This window comes from Phalacrocorax carbo, chromosome 22, assembly GCF_963921805.1.
Source record: "Phalacrocorax carbo chromosome 22, bPhaCar2.1, whole genome shotgun sequence".
In the NCBI taxonomy this organism is placed as follows: domain Eukaryota; kingdom Metazoa; phylum Chordata; class Aves; order Suliformes; family Phalacrocoracidae; genus Phalacrocorax; species Phalacrocorax carbo.
In genome coordinates, this window is record NC_087534.1 from 3,356,783 (window position 1) to 3,375,910 (window position 19,128).

Sequence of the window (19,128 nt, forward strand, 5' to 3'; positions counted from 1 at the left end):
ATGTTCTCCTTATTGGCAGGGAGGAGCTAACACCAGAACTGCAGCGTCGCTATTTGGATAAACCCAGTATTTCAGCAGCAATAAATCTCCTCTAAAAAGCTTTTGCTGCCTCCCACCTGTTGGCTGAGAGAAGATCAAGTTGACAAAAGTCTTCTGCCAAATTGTATTTTTATCCAAGACTTCATCATGAGTCCAGGTTACAATAAAAGCTCATTCATGAAGCAGAGGGAGGTAGCTGTATCACAGCACATCCCTCAACTCTGGAATCCCACTTCTCCAGTTCCCAGGTAGCAGCTTTTATTACATTTTCTGAATGCCCTGAAATCCCCAAATGCCCTTTTTCTTCTCATTACCCCCGTCCCTTCACCATAAAACCTGGGAGGTCCCAGGCAGGGACCCCAGACTCCCTTGCTGGCTGCACCAGGGAGCCAAAATGCCCATTGTGAGACTGGCAACAGAGAGAGCCGGGCTGAGACCAACACAGTTTATTACAGAAAAACACCCAGAGGGATTTCATGAACATGGCGGTCCATTCACAAGAGAAACCGCCGGAGGACAATGAAGTGAAACCCACAGCAACAACACACAGCGGGAAAGTCCAGTCGTCGGCCAGCACAGCACAAGAGGCGCAACCACACTGGCCCATCAGGGTGGGAGATGAGCCCAGCCCATGTGGCCGGTCCTGGGGACTGCATCACTCCCCCAGCCCGAGGGGATGCGACGGATAGGCACACAAGGAAAGTACACAAGCAATAAATCCATTTCTGCCAGTTGTGATGGAGGAGAAAAAAAATGTAGGAAGCCATATGGATGAAAGCAAATAGGGCAGCCGTTGTAGGAACGGAAAACCTTCCCCACACAGGAAAGACTCTGGAGGTGCAAAGGGAGGTCTACCTCACTTGGGGCCTGTTTCCCAAGCTCTATGTCTCCCAGCAAGCCCCTAAGCTGCACTGGCAGGAGAACCCTAAGCAGAGTCACCAAAACTCCTGCCAGTACTGTGCCCCTGCCCTCCAGCTTGCACCCAGCTCCCTGTGCATCTCAGGGCCCAGAAAGGCAGCAGTGAAAGCTGCTGAGATCCAGGGCCCTGCCCCAAAGCCACAACATGTTGCTTCCCTGAAGCCAGCAGCACCTTCAGACAGGGCATCTCCTCCTGCACAGCCCAGCCCTGCCAACACCCCTCATCCAAAGCACGCATCCCCCACGGCACCCGGTGCAAGCACTCATCCCCAGTGGCTGTGCTTGCACCCTGTATCCAATCCCACCAGCACCCTGCCCTGGCCGGGGGTTCCCAAGGTCTTCCTGACAGCCCTGTTCCTCTTGCAACGTCACCTCCTGGGCAGGCAGGAGGCCCTCGTGCAGCCCATTTGCAAGCTGGGCTTGGCTGGGCTTTCACGATGCGATCTTCAGGAAACACCTTGGAAATGTTTACTGGGAGGCCAGGCTGTCCTCCCCTCCCAGCTGCCCAAAAGGTCTCCGAGATACAGTTCAGATCCCAAATCTGGGGTTCACATTAAAAAGATGAGACCTTTTTATAAACCTGTATATTATTAGATGTGTTACTGAGACACTAATTTCTTTCAAGACTTTTGTTTGTTTGGATTTTAGACCTTCCTCTAAGGTGCTTGTCACCCAGATGTGACAAATAACAGTCTGTCCAAGTGAAAGTTCAGGGGGGAAAAAAAGTGCAATTTGCTCTCCCCCGTCCCACCAGGGGGGAGTGAGCGAGTGGCTGCGTGGTGCTTGGCTGCTGCCTGGGGCTAAACCACGACACACTGCTAGTGCAGGATTTAGTGCAATGAGAAAAGAGTCTCCTGAGCCACTGAAGGCATCGCTAGCTTGTTTTTATCTTCATCAAAAGTGCGATAACTCGAGCTCTAGCCTTGCTGTCGGGAAGGGCTGAGCCGTTTCAGCTGAAACCTCCTGCACAGTCAAGCCAGAGGCAGATAACGTACCTCGTAAAACTTCAGCCCATGGAGTTGGTGTTTGTAGAAAACTACTATCTGATAACACTGGGCATCCTTCGTGCCCAACCATGGGGTGTACTGCCTGAAAAAACAGAAAAAAAGAAAAAAAAAACCAACCAACCACCCACAAGAAAGACGTAATCTTTACATTTTTCTCCCAAGCGTGTCCTTTGGGACAGGGCTTTGTGCAGAAATGTCAGTGTGATTTTCACACTGATTTTGGAGCAGCTCTCCAATTGATTTCTCTTCCTGTTTTTTAATCAGAGATTTGGTTCTCTCTCACAGCATCACTAGCAGAGGTGTCTATTTTAAGAAACACCAGAGGTTTTAAGAAGCTGAAGAGAAAAAGATTATAAATTCACATGGGCTCAGCCTAGAAAGGGGGGAAAAGAAAAAATCCTTTAATTTAACCCCCCAGGCTGAAATTCTCTGCAGATTTACCTAAATATATTTTGAATGATGTCCCTAATATATTAGGGCCTGCTTTTAACTTAATTCAAGCCCTAGGCATGTGTCTGTGGACCATGGATGGCTCACATAAGAGCTGGGCTTTGGACGCCTCACTGAGATTATTATTTTTAAGTGCTAACTCATGCAACTGTGAAACCCAAATTTAAAATCCTGGGCCAACAATACACTAGCCCAAAGGCCCAAGCAGGAAACAGGTTTGGTTGTTGGTTTTGGTTTTTGTTTTTGTTTTTTTAAATATATGTGGTTGTTTCTATTTTTCCAAATTTTAGTGTGTGAAAGGAAAGCTGTTCAGCTGACAAAATCTTGGTGAAAGGACAACGACATGAAAGATTTTCCAGTTGGGGAACAGGGACTGGGGCTGGGAAGGAACAATATTATGATTTTAGTTAAAAGGGACAATATTTTGTTTCAAAGCTGCAAGAAGGGTTTTTGTGCGCTCCCAACTTTCCAGTTCAACAGTTCGGCCTGAACATTTGCTTTGTAAATCAAAGGCTTTGGGAATTACCTGGGGTTTTAAGGAAACACCAATAGGTTAAACCTGCCTGGCACAAACAGTCCACAAAAGGCGAGATCCACCCTCGAGGGATTTTGCCTGAAGCAAAGGCAGAGCGAAGACAAGGTGGGGGCACGGCTGGTGGGGCTGCCCAGCGCAGGGGAGCCTCCGGCCCCACGAGGAACGGGGACAACGCCAAGACATTGCAACGAATACAGGGGCGAAAGAAAGCCTTTCGTCAGCCCCCTCCTCCATCCATGCCCCCAACAAGGTTCCCACTGGGGAATAACCTCGCACTTGCCAGGGCAAACGCTCTCTGCCTCGCAGACCACAGCTCAGGTCAGAGCAGGGTGCACAGGGTGAAGTCTGTGCCGCACGCCGGGGGCCACGGGACCAGCCAGCTCCGCTACTTGCTGTTCGGGGTTTGCTTCTCCTGCGCCAGCCGCTTGTGCTTCTGGGCGATGCCGTAGGGGACGTGGGCAGCGACAGTGCCCATCTCCTTGGCTCCCTCCACGTGAAACATCTGGTCGTCGAAGAAGATGTGGGGACGGATCTTCTTCAGCAGCGGCCCCTTGGGAGCCCCGGCCAGGAACAAAGCTTCATCTGTCTCCAGGCCCCAGCTGCGCAGAGTCTTTAGGGCCCGGGCTCCTGAGCTGGCCGCGCTCCTGGCAGTGACCAGGTAGGTGCGAATGGGACACTCCATCCTCAGCCCCTTGGAATAGAACTTCTTCTGCAGCTTCCCCAGGGCCTCCAGGAAGCCCTTCAGGGGTCCCTGCCAAAGCAAGACGAAACCGTCACTTTGCAGAGCTCCATGCTGTCCCTTCCTCCAGGCACCCAGTCCCAGCAGAGCCCCCCTTCTCCCTGTGAGCTCCCAGAACCAACAGCGAGGGGCCAGCTGCAGCCGGCCCAGGGGCCAGCAGTACCAGGCTGCTGACCCACCCCACCTCACACTCTGCATGCTGACCCCATGCTTGTTCCCAGAGGCAAAAGCATCCCCGTGGGCTGTCTCTCTCCCAGAGGCTTCTTCTGGTTGCACCCCAGTACTACCTGTGCCAGAGGCTTGTTCTCATGAGCCTTTTCATGCTCAAAGAACATGTCCAAGCCGTGAGCCTTCACGATCTGCTCTGACTCATCAGAGAAGAGCACAGCATCACCATCAAATGCCACCCGCAGCTGGTTCTCCGACACCTCCAGGTCTTTGCTGGGGCTGAAGATGGTGGCTGCAGCGATCCCTGTGGAGGTAAACCGTGAGACAAGAGGTGGCAGTTACCCAAGGATCCAGTCTCGTGGCTTATCCATTGAGGAGCAGAGCAAAACACGATGGGCTGGAAGCAAACACTGCAAGGAAATGCATGCACCCAGTAGTGCCTGCAGCTTGGCCCCAAGACCTTTTACAGCAAAAACAAATCCCCAGATGACAAACCTCACTTTGCATAAACACATTAACACAGGAAAACAGTGCCTTTGCCTTGGAAAAGCTGCTGAGCTCGAGGAAACCCTTATTTCTATGGAAACAAGAGGCTCTTTGGAGCATCAAGAATGGGCTGTGGGACAAGGCAGACCCTAGCTGCACATCGACCTAGGGACAGGGACATTGGAGCTATTGCTTATGGCATCAACCCCCTGAGGGGTCTGGGCTCCCCCCCGCTGTCCCCCCCAAGCTGGACCCCAGACTCACCCTCTTCAATGGCCCCACTCACTTTCTCTGCGTCGGAGGAGAGGTAGAGGTTGGTGTGATAGGCCTTGAGGTAACAGATGGGGCTGTTCCCTCCCGTCATGCAGAACCTCTCGATGAACAGATCTGAGGGCAGATGGACCCCAGGGTGAGCCTGAGTGCCCCCCAAACAAGCCTCGATGCTGCTCTCCTGGGGCCTCCCAGGAGTCAGCAGGATGGGGGCTAGTTTTGATACTGCCGTTCAACAGCGTGGCCGGCAGCCAGAGCATCCTCACCACCAGCCAACTTCTGCTCAAAGCCCAGGAAATTTGGGAGAAATGGGCTCAGCGTGTGGTTTGGAGGAAGAGACAGGAGAAAGCGTCTCCTTATCTTGCTGCCAGGCAATAACACTCTGCCCAAAAGCTGTCAGGACCTGCACAAAGCACAGCTTTGCTCTCAGCTTACCATAGTGGTTGATGCTGTTGATCAAGCGAACCCCAACCTGGGCATGGTTGTTGGTCATGAGGACGATGTCGAAGAGCTCCTCACTGTCGGGGTAGAGCTCGCGCAGCTGCGTGTTCACTGCCTCCAGCGCCTGCAGCACCCCAGGGCAAGGCGGGGGTGTCAGAGAGCCCCAGGCATGGCCCTGACCCCCTTCTCACCGAGCAAAACACATCTGTTCACCAAAACCAGGGATCTGGCCCGAACCCAGTGACACCCTGAGCCAAACTGACATCAGCAAGCAGCTTTAGCTGAGGAAAAAAAGACTGATTTTGGGGGGGAAAAAAACCACATAGCTACTCTTCTATTTTCAAACACAAAAGGCTTCAAGTTTTCATTAGGAGATGAGAATAAATTAGTTCAAAGTTACAGATAAGTGTTTTTCAACGAATCAGAAACAGATCAAGTCTCTTCCCATCAAGTGGATTAGTCTATTCATTGGGAATGGGCAAGAGATTGCTTCAGTGAGGGCCAGCACACAAAATTGCACTAAATCCAGTGGAACTGGGGCAGAAACTGGGAAATATTTTTAAAGGTTGAAATGCCTTATTTCAACATGTCAGAATTAGAAATTGGCAGAGTCTGTAGCAAGGCGAAATGCAGCCAGTTTAAAAGGATATATAAATTGTAATAAAAAAAAAAAAAAAGAAAATTCCCTAAAGGGAAACTTTAAATATGATCCAAAGAGATGATTTCTTCAATTCTTGAGCTCGGTTGCCAATTTGGAAAACGTAGTGTTTCCCCAGTCCTGGAAGACGCACATCACTTGCCAGGAGGTTTATTTGACCTCTGTTTGCTCTGTGGCTACATGAGCTAAACGAGCCACGCTGCTCATTTCCTGTCCCTTCCCCACACAAGCACCCCACAGCACTCCCGTCTCCCCAAAACTTGTGGGTCAGGGCCACAGTGCAGAGTCAGCTTAGGCGGGTAGCCGCTCACCTTGACGAAGGGGAAGGCGGGCCCAGGGAGGAAGGGCTCATTCTCATGGTCCAGCTGGTATTTCACGTAGGCCTCTACCCCTTGCTCGTTGTAAATCTTCTGCTCCTCCTCCATGCGGAAAAGCGCTCGCGATGACACTGCGATGGTGATGGCGTTCTCGGGCTTTGGCTGCAGGGAAAGGGAGAAATGGGGTGGCAGCCCCTGCACCCAGCCCCGCGGCCCGAGAAGGCATCTGTTAGCTTTCAACACGAAAGCCCACAGGGTGGGTGACACCTCCATAGTGATTTGGAGGATAAAGGGGCAACTGCAACCCTGACCTTCCAGTGCTTCAACAGATGAAGCCCTGACGCACTGTTCCCACAGAATCGGGATACTTTAGAGTCGTCTTCTGCTGCTCACACCATGCCCAAGCCGTCCCACTGCAAACAGGCTCCCAGGACCCATCCAGACCCAACGTGCTACCCCAGGAGAACCAGTCAACCCCATGCAAAAGGAATTTGTGTGGCTTTTCCCTCCCCAGCCAGGAAAAACCACACACTGTGGCTCGGCCAGATCTGCACTCCCACGATGCTGTCCAGATGTGACAAACAACCCGTGCCAGCTCAGCTTATAAAAACACTTGATATAGTTATTGTGGGTGGAAACATGACAAACAGGTGGTGCAAGCAATGGTTTATGAGTCATTATTATTAATGTTTGAGGGCTTGATCCAAAATCCACTGAAGTCAACAAGGGGCCTCTAGTGGGACTTGGCAGCGAGAGAGGGGACACCAGGAAAGTCAATCTCACCTTGACCCCCACCCGTCCTCCCTCTCCCTTTGGAGGGCAGAAGGGTGTTAATCCCCATCACTCACTTGCAAGCATGAAAGCAAATTCGTTACTGATGGCCAACACAAAATCCTCGCTCCCAGAACAGCAAATCCTAAGGAGGGACAGTGGTGCAGGCAGCCCTGTCCCCTGCAGACTCTGCCTGCAGCGAGTCCTGGGAGCAGGACAGGGCCTGGGGGCTCACATGGGGAATGCTCCCCAGGAGCAATCCCAGCCTGTGCACTCTCTGGCTGCTCTCAGGGATGCATCTCCACAGGGAGCCTGTGAAATCCAGGCCATCAGAACTTGAGAAACACCTCACCCTCAGCTCCTCTGTGATTTCCGGGATCCTTGTGTAGGATGTTGCCCCGTGAGTAATCCTCTGGCAATGCGGTTTGCCCAGGGCAAGGAGGGCGCCTTGGCCAGCTGCTCCGCACACCCAGGTGCTCCAAAGTTCAAGCTCCCACCCTGCCTAGGGCTGAGTTTTACAGAAACAGCAGCCTGGCAAGGACAAGGTACCCCACCCGCATCGGGGATCTTCGTTCCCCGCAGGGCTGGGCCTCGCTCTGCCTCCATCCCACTGATCCTGCCCAGCATGGACATGCATGCAGGAATGAGTCAACGGCAGCCCCCATGCCATTCCCAGCACCGCACCCCCCTGTAAGCAGCGCTCAGGGCCAACCCTGCAGCATGGTTGGTCCCAGACACCTCTCCAAGGCCGCACCAGTACCCAAAATCCCCAGCAAGCAGATAAAGCAGTGAGCAATTAGCACTAGACACGGATTAGCTCAGGCTGAGAATATCACTGTGGCCAGAGGGATCCCTTTCCCACAACATTTGCAGAGAAATATGGTCCCATTTGGAAGCGGCTCTTTTGAGGAAGCAGGTGAACAACGCCCAGGACAGGCAGGATCACCCAGGCCCACCCAGAAGCTGATCGGTGACACCAGCATCGCTCCCACAAGTAAACGACAGCCAGCTCCCCATCTTACCTTTAGCTACCCAGTGGGCGTTAGCTATTAACTTGTCATGGGCCAAGTCTTGGCACTCCAACTCATTAATTAATAACTCTGGTGTCATGGGCCATTTATTAACTGAAAATATTAATAAGTATTAAAGGTCTTGAGACATCCAGCCGTTAGCCTTCAGCAAGGAGTCCTGCCGCTCCATGCTGCTCCCGAGTCCCTGCAGCGCTGGGTTATTTATCTGGGTATGTAGGAGAGCTGCTGGGCGTTTGCTCCCTGCTCTGGGTCCCCGACGGACTGCAGGGCAGAGCATCCTCCCCAGCCAGCCCCGCAGGAGGATCCCCAGCAGAGAAAGTAGGTCAGCAGCACACACAGCGCAGAGGCACGTTCAAGGGGCTGAGATGCGAGTGTGTGGGGCCATAAGCCCAGCCTAGCAGGGTGCCCAGCCTGAATTTGCATCTCTGTCTCCCCGCAGCACACACCTTGCACCCTGCGGGTGCCAAGAAAACAGGCACCTTGCACAATGGCAACCAGCTGCTCAAGGTCCCTCCCCTGCCATTTAAAGGTACCAGCCTCCAGGAGGTTAATTTAAGAGGCAATAAACACAGCAATAAAAATAACCGTAAGCTTGGGGCTTAACTCTGCCCCACCATGGGCTGCTGGAGCCCCAGCTGCCTGCGGGCGGGAAGCCCAGCCTCCGGGAATGGGACCTGCCGGATCTTGTTTGCTCCTGCCAAGGAAGATTTGCACCTTTGGAGCACTTTCTGCAGGAAAGTCTCACCTGGGCGATAAGGTAGCTCCCGGCTCTGGCTGGGCTGGAACAGCCCTGCTGTTCTCTGGGAAACGCTGACATTTAAAAAATAAGGCAATTCTGCTCTGTGAGGAGGGAGATGCATTTTGACATTTCTTTGAAGTGGAGGTTTCATTTGGAAGCGTTCCCTCCTCAGGGTTGTTTGGATGCTTCTCCATCCCCACTGGTACTGCAGATGATCATTACTACATTCAAAAATGGGCTTTAAAATTTCACAGCAGTACAGGAATCACAGCACCCCAAATCCTCCATCAGAGTGCTGTGAACAACCCAAAAAACCCCACTTTGCCTTGAAACATCATAGTTTTGGGGGAAAACACCCTTCATTTTTATCAGGAAGCGTGTGCATGGGAGGTGTCCCACTCGCAGTCCTCGTTACGATGCACTTAGTCCCAACGAGCTGTCGTGGAGCCTGGGCAGCACCCCCATCCCAACACAGCCTCCTGCTCGGCTGCCCCAGCCCCAGCGGGTCTAGGCACTCAATGACAAACCCTGTTTTACCCTCAGAGCAGCATCTAAGGTCAGCCAAGGTCGATTAACGCTCATCATCCAACACAAGCCCAGGAAGTGGCTGTGGGGCTCTGCTCAGCTGAATGCAACCGAATTTGCTGCCTGGGGATTCATGGTGAGCTCCTCTCCCTTCCTCCCTTCCCACGGGAAGGTCAGATCCAGCCCCATCCGGAACATCAAGCATGAGATTAATGATGTATTTAACAGAAGTACGAGCAGGGCAGCATGGGAGAAGGTCCCATCCCAACCCTGGGCCCATCTCCGGGCTCAGCTGGACAGGAAGGATGAGCAGGGACACATCCTGACAGCCCAGCCTTCTGAAGAGGAACATCAGCCCTTGAAACAGCCTCCAGGCAGACCACGAGGTCCAAACCCCATCACAGCAGCATAAGCGACCTTTCCAGCAGACTCTGGCTCCATAAAGTCCAAAACCCATCCCAAACCCAAACATCCCAGTTTTGGGGTAGAGATACCTTCCAGCAGTGACTGGAAATGGCATGTTTTCCTCTGCAGCCCCAACAGCTGGCAGGCCTTCAAATCGCCCTTCTAATCAGATATAAATGCTAAGCAGCCCCCCCAAGGATTAGAGGCAGACACTCGGAAATCCCACACGCTCCTGGGATGTGCAGCAGGGCTGTGCCCTCCCACCCACGAGAGCCACAGGCACCCACAGAGGCACCCAACACCTGTGGCTTCACTGCCATCCCCGGAGGCCACCCCTGGCTGGCTCTGAGGCAGGAGCCACAGTGGGGACCCCATTCTGGACCTCTTGATCCTTTTGCATTGCCTGGGGCTGAATCCGGTGGATCCACCTCAATCCTAAAAACCTGGAGGAACTCTGGCAGCTCCAGGCACTTCCCTGGATGCTGCAGAAGACCAAATCCTTGTGGCCAAATTCAAAATTTGGAGGTGATTTTGGTGTGAGATTTGGTCACAGAAACAGAAGGGGAAGGGGTTGCTCCAGGGTCAAACATGGTCCCAGCTAAAGCATCCCAAAAATGAGGTAACCTGGTGAGCTGGATGGGTCCCCATGGGTGCAGGGGACTGGCAGAGCAGGGGACGAGCAGGGCGCCCAGAGGAGCGGAGCCAGCAGAAGGGCAGCTCCCACCGACCCAGGCTCTGCTCCCTGCGTGGCGTCACTGGAGAGGCTGGGGGACATTTTCTGCATTGCTGAAGAGTGACAAGTCTCATCGCTGACCTCCCCAGCTGGCAGGAACGAGGCTGGAGCAAATGTGGGAGCCAGGGCGTGGGAAGAACGGAGACCCCTGCAAAGCAGGGAGCCCCGTGGGCTGTGGGGACAATTAACCTGTTTCCCATCCAGGAATGGGCTCCCCAAAAATGCTCCCCAAAAATCACCCTGGCTCCTGCCATCTTACAACCCATCTCATGGAGGGAGCAGCCCCCACAGCTCACACCCGCTCTCCCACAGGTACCTGCTCCAGCTGACAGAGACATTCTGCCGAGAGGACGGACAGACCCGACACCTGCAAGGGCACAGATGGACGACAGCAAACGCCATTTCCCATGTGCACGAGGGAGCCCTGGGTGGCTGCGAGCCCCCTGCTCGGGGTCAGATTAAAGTTCAGGGCAATGGCTGAGATGTTTTTGAGTTTTCCAAACACATTATTTATAATGCAGAAAAGTGCCCTGCAGTCGTCCATCACGGGGCGTGACAGCTGCCTGGCAGGGCAGGGCAGCCCAGCTCTGCGCGAGGGCAGCCGAGCCACCTGGCCGCGGGCACGGGGCCCCCAGCCTGCCCCGGCGGAGGGGTGCGGGGCAAGGCAGGCCCCACAGACATCATCCCCAGCCCCACACGGGTGGACGGCACAGCAGAGCCCGAGCGCCTGAATCTCGGCTCTGATGCTGATTTGCTCTGCAAGTAAACCACATCATTGCCCCGCGCCTCAGTTTCCCCAGCTGTAGCGCAGGGACAGGCGTGCTGGTCACCGAGCTCGCTGCAAGGAGACAAAGAGGAGGAGCCTGGGCTGACATCCACAGCAGGCTGAAAGCATGGCGTGAAAGACAACCAGTCGCATCCCACCACCAAACCAAGCTGTCCCTCCCTCTCCTCTGGGAAGGGCAAAGGCAGCAGCGCTGCCAGTTGGCAGCAGGTACAGGACTGGGGGCTGCAGCCGGGTCCCCCACACGGGAAGCACAGGGGCTGCTCCGAGTCGGGGTCCACAGAGCAGGGTCTTGGCTGTCTCCCCCACCGGAGAGGTCACACGCAGAGCTTCGTTGCGAAAGGTGCCGGCTACCACTGGGCTCCCGACCTCACCGTGGGCAGCGCCTCTGCCAGAGCCCCACGCTTCAGGGGGACCCAGAGCCCCGAGGATGGCTATGGCTGGGTGGGCTCGCAGGCTGCGGGGGACCAGCCCACCCCAGGGCGCAGCCCCCAGCCCTGCCAGGCCGCCAGCCCCCAGCCGCCGCAGCTATTCTGAGATACGGCAGCACTTCCAGGCACTCCCATATTTAAACCTGGCAGGCTCAGCCCTGGTTAGATAACACAGGCTTTCCCTCTAATCTCCTGGAGCAGGCGAGCCTGGCAGTGGTGGCTACACCCCTGCGACACCCCACTGCCCCGGTCAGGGATTCGGCCCCCCGGGCTGTCCCCCTGCTCGGCTGCAGCCTCCCTGCCTGCTCCTGGCGGGGCCTCTGGCCCTGGCACAGGGGACAGGTGGCTCATGGGGCACTGAGCCACTCTGCAAGGGCACCCCAGCCCAGGGGGTCCCGGGAACACCCTGGGCACCTGCAGAAACCCAGAGAGACTGGGGGGATCTGGAGTGAACCCAGGTAGCCAAGGGATGCCACGGAGGAGCAGGGACACGTGGAGACACCCAGGGCTTCCCCAGGGACCTGGACGGAGACGGGGGTCAGGGAAAAACCAGAGACACCCCGGGGGACCCCAGAGCACCTGGAGGAGGTGGGGCACCCAGACAGACCCGGAGGGTTCCACGGGGGAACACGGAGAAGACAGGCACCCAGGAGGACCCCAGAGAACCTGTAGGAGGTGGGGCACCTGGAGAGACCCAGGGGGACCTGTGGGAGATGGGGCATGCAGGGGGATGCACCCAGAGATGGGGCACCCAGAGGGGCTGGTTCCCCTCCGGGGTGGGGAGCGCTGCCCGGCTCAGCACCTCGGGGGCCCTCACCGATTTAGGCTTCTTCTTGGGGGCGAGGTTGTCGTAGAAAGCCTTGGCCTCGTCCCACGGCTGCCCCGCCGCGCCCGGCGCCCCGGCCGTGCCCGGAGGCTCCATAGCGCGGCGGCTCCGGGGCACCGGCTGGTCCGTGCGCGGCGGCGGCGGCGGCGGCGGCTCCTCCCGTACCGGGAGCTCCCGGAGCCGCTGCCGGGCCGGCGGAGCGCGCTTTATAAGGCATCCCATGAAGCTCCGGGGTTTCAGCCCACCGGGACACGGCTTAACCTCTTCGGGACCGAGCCCTCCCCGCCGCCGCACCCCTCCCAACACCCCCCCCAAATACCGGGGCGCTGGCGGCAGCGGGGGGGGAGGGGGGAAGGAGGCGGGAGCGCTCCACAGCCGCTCCAGGGCAGAGTCAGCCCCGGGGAGCGAAGGGAGGTGGCTGGGGAGAAAGGTGCCATGAGCAGGGAGCTTGGGGAGCACAGGGGAGCGGGAGGTGACAGGGCACCCACGGGAGGCACCGGCTCACTCTCAGCCCAAGAGCATCGGAGGGTCGTTGGGGTTTGCCCATCCTTGCAAAGCACAGAGTGGCACCGGTGCCAGGGGATGGGGTGGCTGGAAGGGCACAAGGGTGGTCAGCACATGGAGCTGGAGGGAAGGAGCAGCCAGGGCAGTGGTTGCGTGGCAGGTCACGGGCGTGCTCACACTCTGCTTCGTGCCAGGATAACCCACAACGCATGCTAGTTAATGGAGTGAGCACAGAAAATAATTAAGGCTCTTCCCTCATTCTCCCACGAGTGCTGGTGGAATTGAATCTAGCCATAGAGCTGTGCATGGACCCTTGCTTTCAGCTCAGGCTGAAAACCACACCATGACTAGCAGAGCCCCACAACCCAGAGACCCTCAGGGAGCAGGGAGTGTGCCCCAGAGACCAAAACTCAGCAGCCAGGAAGGGCAAAGTGATGGAAGATCCCACCTCATCTCACCTGGGCAGCACCCGGGAGGTCACAGAACCCCAGTACTGAGGCCAGCAGAAGGGTTTTGCCTGAAGCTCTGTGCCAGCAGCTGAACACCAATCCTCCCTGTAGATCACAGCCTTGAGGACAACCACGTCCCTGCCCATGAGGCTCATCAAACACAACCTTGCTTGCTCTGAGGTTCAACCAGGAGAGCAGAACCAGGGTAAGCTGGGTGCTGGTGAACAGTGCTGGCTCCAGGGCTCACCCAGCTGCCTGGATCCCAAATCCTTTGGGATGCCCTTCTGGGAGTTCAACATCATTTCACACTCAAAGACTCCCTTTCCCCAGGGACTTTTTGCAGGTTCCCCCTGGGAAACACCTGAGCTTCCTTTAGGGTGGCCCCAAGGGAAGGCAGAGCTTCGAGGGCCCTGGGATCACTAAGGCTATTCTCAGAGTCCCCTCCTAAGCCTGAGTTACTGCTCTTTCAAAGAGCAGCTCTGGCACATCCCCAGGCTCTCACACAGTGGGGACAACCTGCCCCATCCCTCCTTCTCCAGGCACTGCTGAGCTGCAAACACACACACACAGAGGCTCCCCAACAGCCCAGATGAGCATGGCAGCCAAACCTAAGGTGCAGAGCTCTCCCTCAGCAGCACTTCTAAAAATATACAATCATTACCATGGTTTTGGCATCCTCCCATCTCTGTGCTCAGGTGCTGGCTGCTGCAGGACAGACGAGATGCTGGTGATTTGCAGGAGGGAAGCCGAGCCACTCACCTCCCTGCACGCTGGAGCCAGGCAGGATGGGCTGAGCAGCACTGCACAGCCCAGCTTGCAGCCAGGAGCCAGCCCTGCCTGATTAACTACAGAGAAGTATTTAAAGTTGGTGAGAGCACCTTAGCAACAGCCACTGTCTCTGCAGGCTGCTGATGGAGAAGACAGACCAGAGGAAAATATGTGCAGGGAGTATGGGGGTGGAGGAGACTGAGAAAAAGGACAAAGACACAGTGATAGCAGGTCCCAGTTGACCGTGCTGCAACAGGGCCCAGGGCAAAGCCACGAGGTCCTCTGGCTACACCCAGCCCTGAATGAAGGGAACAGCCAGGGCCCAGGCTCCTGGCTGACAAAGACCTGTTTCCAGCACAGACCAGAGATGTCTGGTCCTATCTTCCTCCAAGAGTTAACATCCCCTTCCCCAACACTAACTGCATGGCTGAAGAGTTACACGTTCACCCACCCTCAAGGCTTCCCAGGCTGAGCCTCACCATGCTGTCCCTAAGGGCCTCTCCACCCCTTGGAGTGTCACAGGCTCAGATAAGACCCATAAACAATGCTCAGGAACACAGTGCTGCCATCTCACTCTCCCCATAGCTGCAGCAGCCAGCTGCCCCCCAATAAGCCATGCAGGAGGAACACCACACCTGTAGGACAGTTTATTTTTCCATTAAAAAAATAAATAACAACTTCACCATCTCCTAACAGATATTACAGTCATCAACATCACAATGTGCAGACTAAATATCAACTTGTAACAATATTCCTGTCCTGGGGCAGGAGGGACAGAGGCAGCAGGCTGGGATGGGGGAAGGAAGAGATAGACATGTTTCTTGTGGCTGCAGAGCCTTGCCAAGAGTCTTAGCAGGCATAGGACCCATCCACAGCCCCAATCCAGGACCCACCATTCCCCAGAAGCAGCAGCAGGACATGCCTTCAACACCCACAATCCCAACCGTGTCCCAGGACAGCCCACAGAGGAGTCACGCAGCCCCTGCCTTCAGTTTGGGACCCCAAGCATCACATCAATATCCAGGAAGGCCAGAAACTCCATGAAGCATCCAAGATGCTGCCAGGGCAGTTGTGGAGGTCACCCACTTGCTCTGCCAGCTCACACAGGCAGTGGGGCGGAAGGTGACTTCTGGGATCAGACACTGGCCACATCCAGGGGTGGCCTTGGACACTTCTGCTCTCGTCTAAAGTCCCCTGACAAACCCTGGCTGTTCCCAGATGCAAAAGCAGATGTGGAAAAGCTAAAGCCGGGCAGAGGGAGCTAAGGCAGCAAGCCCTCAGTGAGGGTGCAGCACCCTGCCTGAGCTCTCCAGCACCCTGGGGCCAGCCCTGGCCCCTCCGGGCAGCCTTGCAGGGAATTGCCAGTGAAGAAGAGATGAAGGCCAGGACTTGGAACTTTTCAGCCTCCCTGGAGGCATCACAAACAATGAAGGGGGGATCAGCAGAAAGAGGAAAGAGCTGGTTTCAGTTAGGATCAGGGAATAGGCCAGGTAGAGCAGCTGGGGAAAGCAGGGAGAAAGTAGCAGGGACAAGGGAACAGTTGGCCCTGGGGAGCCAGGATGCTCACCACTGGCCACAGGGAGTCCAGCTCCGGGACGGGAGAGGGGTGATTTGGGGGTAACCTCAAGCCAGCAATACCCAGAACAGGCTCTACCCATTGAGGGACAACTACAGCCCACAAGCAGTGGGCTGCCCAGGACACAGCGGGGAACAGAGGCGGTTGGGTGGCAGAAGGGATGGAGCATGGCTCACACCTGGGGCCAAGCAGGCACAGGGGGAACTCAGCAGGAAACAGGGATGAAAACCATCATGGGGAGCAGAGGTTGGCTGAAGCCAGTCCAGCAATGAGCCCCCAGGGCTCTATTTCTGCATGTCACACTGCAGGAGGAGGACTATGGAGGGGTCACTCTTTGCTGCCTCCTTAAACTCCTCCAGGGAGATCTGGTCATCCTTGTCCTTGTCCATCTTTGTGAAGATCTTGTCAACACGCTGCTGGGGCGTCAGCCCATCTTGGTTCATCCTCATCATGATCACAGTCCCCACCATCTTGTAAATGGCCTGGAGCAAGAAGAGAAGCAGAGTACCAGAGTGGGAATGTTGGATGGGCAGAAGGTCCCAGGACAAGGCAGAGGACAGGACTGCTGCTCTGCTGGGACCCAGTTAGCTGCTGGCACAAGCTATGCTGCTGCACAGCTACAATCAGTGTGTACTGGGCACCTTTCAGGCAAGGCTCTGGGCAGGAAAACTCATTCTTTGGTGCCAAAATGGACCCAATATCTGTGAAAAGTCTGGAAGAAGCAAGCTACCCCTGCTGATTTTAAGCACCGGTACCTCAATGATCTCCAGCATCTCCAAGCGTGTGATCTTCCCATCCCCATCCAGGTCGTACATCTCAAAGGCCCAGTTGAGTTTCTGCTCAAAGGTGCCCCTGGAGGTAACAGACAGGGCACAGATGAACTCCCTGAAGTCGATGGTCCCATCACCATTCTTGTCAAAGGTGCGGAAAGCGTGCTGGGCAAACTTGGAGGCATCTCCATAGGGGAAGAACTGTAGGAAGGAGAGAAGAGAAAGATCGAAACAGGGAGGAGGAGCTCAGTGCAGAGGCTGCACCTGAAGGAGCACACATGCCCCAGCAGGAACAGGGTGCTCCAGCCCAGCAGGTAGCACTTGGGCCCCCAGCTGCAGCCCACCTTGATGTAGAGCTGCTGGAACTCCTCCAGGTTGAGGATGCCAGTGGGACAGTCCTTGAGGAAGCCCTTGTACCACTGCTTCAGCTCCTGCTCACTGAACTCTGTGCTCCTCACCAAGTCATCCAGCATCTCCGGGGCCAGCTTGCTGCTGTGCTTGCCCATGGCTGCCCCTGGGAGGGAAAATGCATGGCTCTGACACACCAGGCACCGGGAGGGGCTGGTACCCCCTAGCCCTTCACCACAGCAGCTGGCCAACCCTGCATGCCTCTTCCCCCAGCTAGAGCTGATCTGCCCAGCTGCTGGGTGTCCATGCACTGTCAAATGCTGGGACAGTGGCTGTGGCACTGGGGACAGGCTTGGTGCCCATGCTCAGCTGTGGCCCTTGCTGCTGGAGATGTGCAGGAGCTGGCCCTGGGGCACCTCGCCAGTGCAGCCAGCAGCATCACATTCAGTCCCCCCTATCTCCTAGGCTGGCTTCCTTTGGGCTGCAGAAAAATACTCAAAAAGCAACTGAAACCCCAGAACTCCTCAGACGGCCTTTACCAGGCCATGATGTCCAGCTGCTCTGTGTAAGGATGCGACAAAGAAGAGGTAACACAAGTCTGCCATTGAAGCAGGGGAAAACCTCACTGGCACAATCCGACTTGCAGCACCCAGCCAGCCGTGGCGATGCCTGGCTGCTCCTGGCCAGCCCTTGGTGAGGATGGGGTCTGCAGCCAGGCACCCCTCTGCCTCGGGGCTGCCTGCGGCACAGTGCACTGGAGTGCTAGCAAGCCCGCAGTTGTGTGGGCAGGACACGGAACTGCTCCGATACATACCGTGCCCGCTCCCACGCAGCCTTGGCTGCCAGCACCGCTCAGCCCGAGCAGCAGATGGTTTGCTGAGAGCTCCTGGAGCTTCTCTCTCCACAGAGAAAGTTGAGTAGAAGTTCACCTGGAGCCTGACCAAGCACCACCTCCCTTCCAAGCATCTGATTTCCTGGCTATGTGGGCTTGGGGGACATGGGGGTACCCTAGGATGGGCACAAGCCTCCCCCCGCAGTGAGCAGAGCTGCTCACGCTCCCAGATAATCCCACAAGCAGAGGTAGCTTCCTGCCCCATCATCCCACCAGCATCTGTCACTGTCTGCTGCGGCAGCACTTAACCCACCACCCCTTGGCAGCCAGAGCTGAGGAAATGTCCGGACACCCACAGAGAACAACGCTTCCTCAGCAAGCCCCAGCTCGGCTGCGGAGCTACACGAGCCCTCCCGGCACCACAGTCTGATTAAGCCCTTCCATGTACCATGCCTGTGTCCTCCTGCATCTCCCACCAGCCGTGCTGGCAGGTAGATGGACCCTCTCACCCGCACAAAGGGCAGCTTTTCCCATAAGGGAGCAGCAACAAGGTCCTAATAAGGTGTGGAAGCACCACACCTTATCCTGCAAGGAAAGCCCTCAAAAAGGCCAAGACTCAAGAAGAACATCCTTTGGTCCACAGACCTTGATTCCCCTTTCTGAGCAGGACGCAGCACAGGCCATGCCAGGGCAGGGGACAGCAAGGACAGCTGCTGGGGCCAGCAGCCAGAAGGGCCATCGCACGCTCAGCACAAACAGCTCATCTCAAAGCGCTGCTGTCGTCAGTGGTCACCGGCTGCTGGTCCCAAAACAGGACAGAGCTGGGTCGCTACGGGGTCGCCCCCCGGGGCTGCACCCTGGGCAGCGCAGGGCACCCAGCCTCCAGCACCACCCCAGCGGCTCAGCACCCTGGGGAGCAGGGAAGGGGCGCAGGGTCCGACCCCAGGGGATGGATAGGGTGGCCGGGCTGGGGGCAGCAGCGCTCGCGGGTGCGGGGGCTGCTCTGCCCACCCGGGGGGGGAAGCAGCTCCGGGGCACCGGCTCCGACACCCCCTGCGGCCGGGAACAGCGCAGCTCCGCACCGGGGCACCGGGTCCCAGCCCCGGGGGCGGGCGGCAGCTCCGGCCCCGACGGCCCTTACCTGTCGTACGGCGCGGGCAGGCGGCGGCTCGGCGGGACCGGGAGGGCACCGAGCCGGGACCGGTACCGGAGGGGCCGCGGTCCAGCCGCCGGCTCTATCCGCCCCGCTCCCGCCCCTCTTGTAGCCGCGGGCCGCCCGCCCCCCCGGCGGCAACGTTCGTCCATTGGCTAGGAGAGCTGTCAATCAACCGGGTGGGGCCGCAGCGATGTTCGAGGTGGGATACTGGGAGGGTACTGGGATGCTGGGAGGCGAAATGGCACTGGGACGCTGGGGAGGATGCTGGGGCTGGGATGCAGGAGGGCTGCGGGGCTGGGATGCTGGGAGTGCTGGGTTCAGCACCACACTGCTGGCCCTGCCTGTCCGGAGGTGCCCGTCTGGACCTCAGTCTTGAGCAGAGCCCCCTTGCACTCCCTGCCCCTCCTGCCACTCTCTGCTGCTGCTTTCCTGCTTCCTCCTCCTCCTCACTC

General features: G+C 56.8%; 2 protein-coding genes across 2 annotated transcripts; both read right to left on the reverse strand.

Annotated features, from left to right (window-relative positions):
* Positions 1 to 476: 476 nt before the first annotated feature.
* On the reverse strand, positions 477 to 12,537 carry NT5C1A (5'-nucleotidase, cytosolic IA). Its single transcript, XM_064471516.1, has 6 exons — positions 12,265 to 12,537; positions 6,023 to 6,190; positions 5,048 to 5,177; positions 4,607 to 4,729; positions 3,976 to 4,160; positions 477 to 3,700 (listed from the first exon to the last, which is right to left on the reverse strand). The coding sequence occupies exons 1-6, from the start codon at positions 12,493 to 12,495 to the stop codon at positions 3,335 to 3,337; spliced, it is 1,203 nt and encodes a 400-aa protein (XP_064327586.1). The 5' UTR covers positions 12,496 to 12,537; the 3' UTR covers positions 477 to 3,334.
* A 2,090-nt stretch (positions 12,538 to 14,627) lies between these two features.
* HPCAL4 (hippocalcin like 4) lies at positions 14,628 to 18,757 on the reverse strand. The gene is made up of 4 exons (XM_064471322.1): positions 18,662 to 18,757; positions 16,685 to 16,854; positions 16,326 to 16,541; positions 14,628 to 16,052 (listed from the first exon to the last, which is right to left on the reverse strand). Exons 2-4 carry the CDS (start codon positions 16,844 to 16,846, stop codon positions 15,855 to 15,857), a joined length of 576 nt encoding a protein of 191 aa, XP_064327392.1. The 5' UTR covers positions 16,847 to 16,854; positions 18,662 to 18,757; the 3' UTR covers positions 14,628 to 15,854.
* Positions 18,758 to 19,128: the final 371 nt, after the last annotated feature.

What these genes read in the sequence shown, in the direction of transcription:
- NT5C1A (XM_064471516.1), bottom strand. Translation starts at nt 12,495, where the DNA reads ATGGGATGCCTTATAAAGCGCGCTCCGCCGGCCCGGCAGCGGCTCCGG. An exon ending in CCAAGAAGAAGCCTAAATCG is followed by an intron (nt 6,191 to 12,264) that starts GTGAGGGCCCCC and finishes CTTTCCCTGCAG; the next exon opens with CCAAAGCCCGAGAACGCCAT. An exon ending in CAACAGCATCAACCACTATG is followed by an intron (nt 4,730 to 5,047) that starts GTAAGCTGAGAG and finishes ATCTGCCCTCAG; the next exon opens with ATCTGTTCATCGAGAGGTTC.
- HPCAL4 (XM_064471322.1), bottom strand. Translation starts at nt 16,846, where the DNA reads ATGGGCAAGCACAGCAGCAAGCTGGCCCCGGAGATGCTGGATGACTTG. An exon ending in TCCAGCAGCTCTACATCAAG is followed by an intron (nt 16,542 to 16,684) that starts GTGGGCTGCAGC and finishes TCCTTCCTACAG; the next exon opens with TTCTTCCCCTATGGAGATGC. An exon ending in AGATGCTGGAGATCATTGAG is followed by an intron (nt 16,053 to 16,325) that starts GTACCGGTGCTT and finishes TTCTTGCTCCAG; the next exon opens with GCCATTTACAAGATGGTGGG.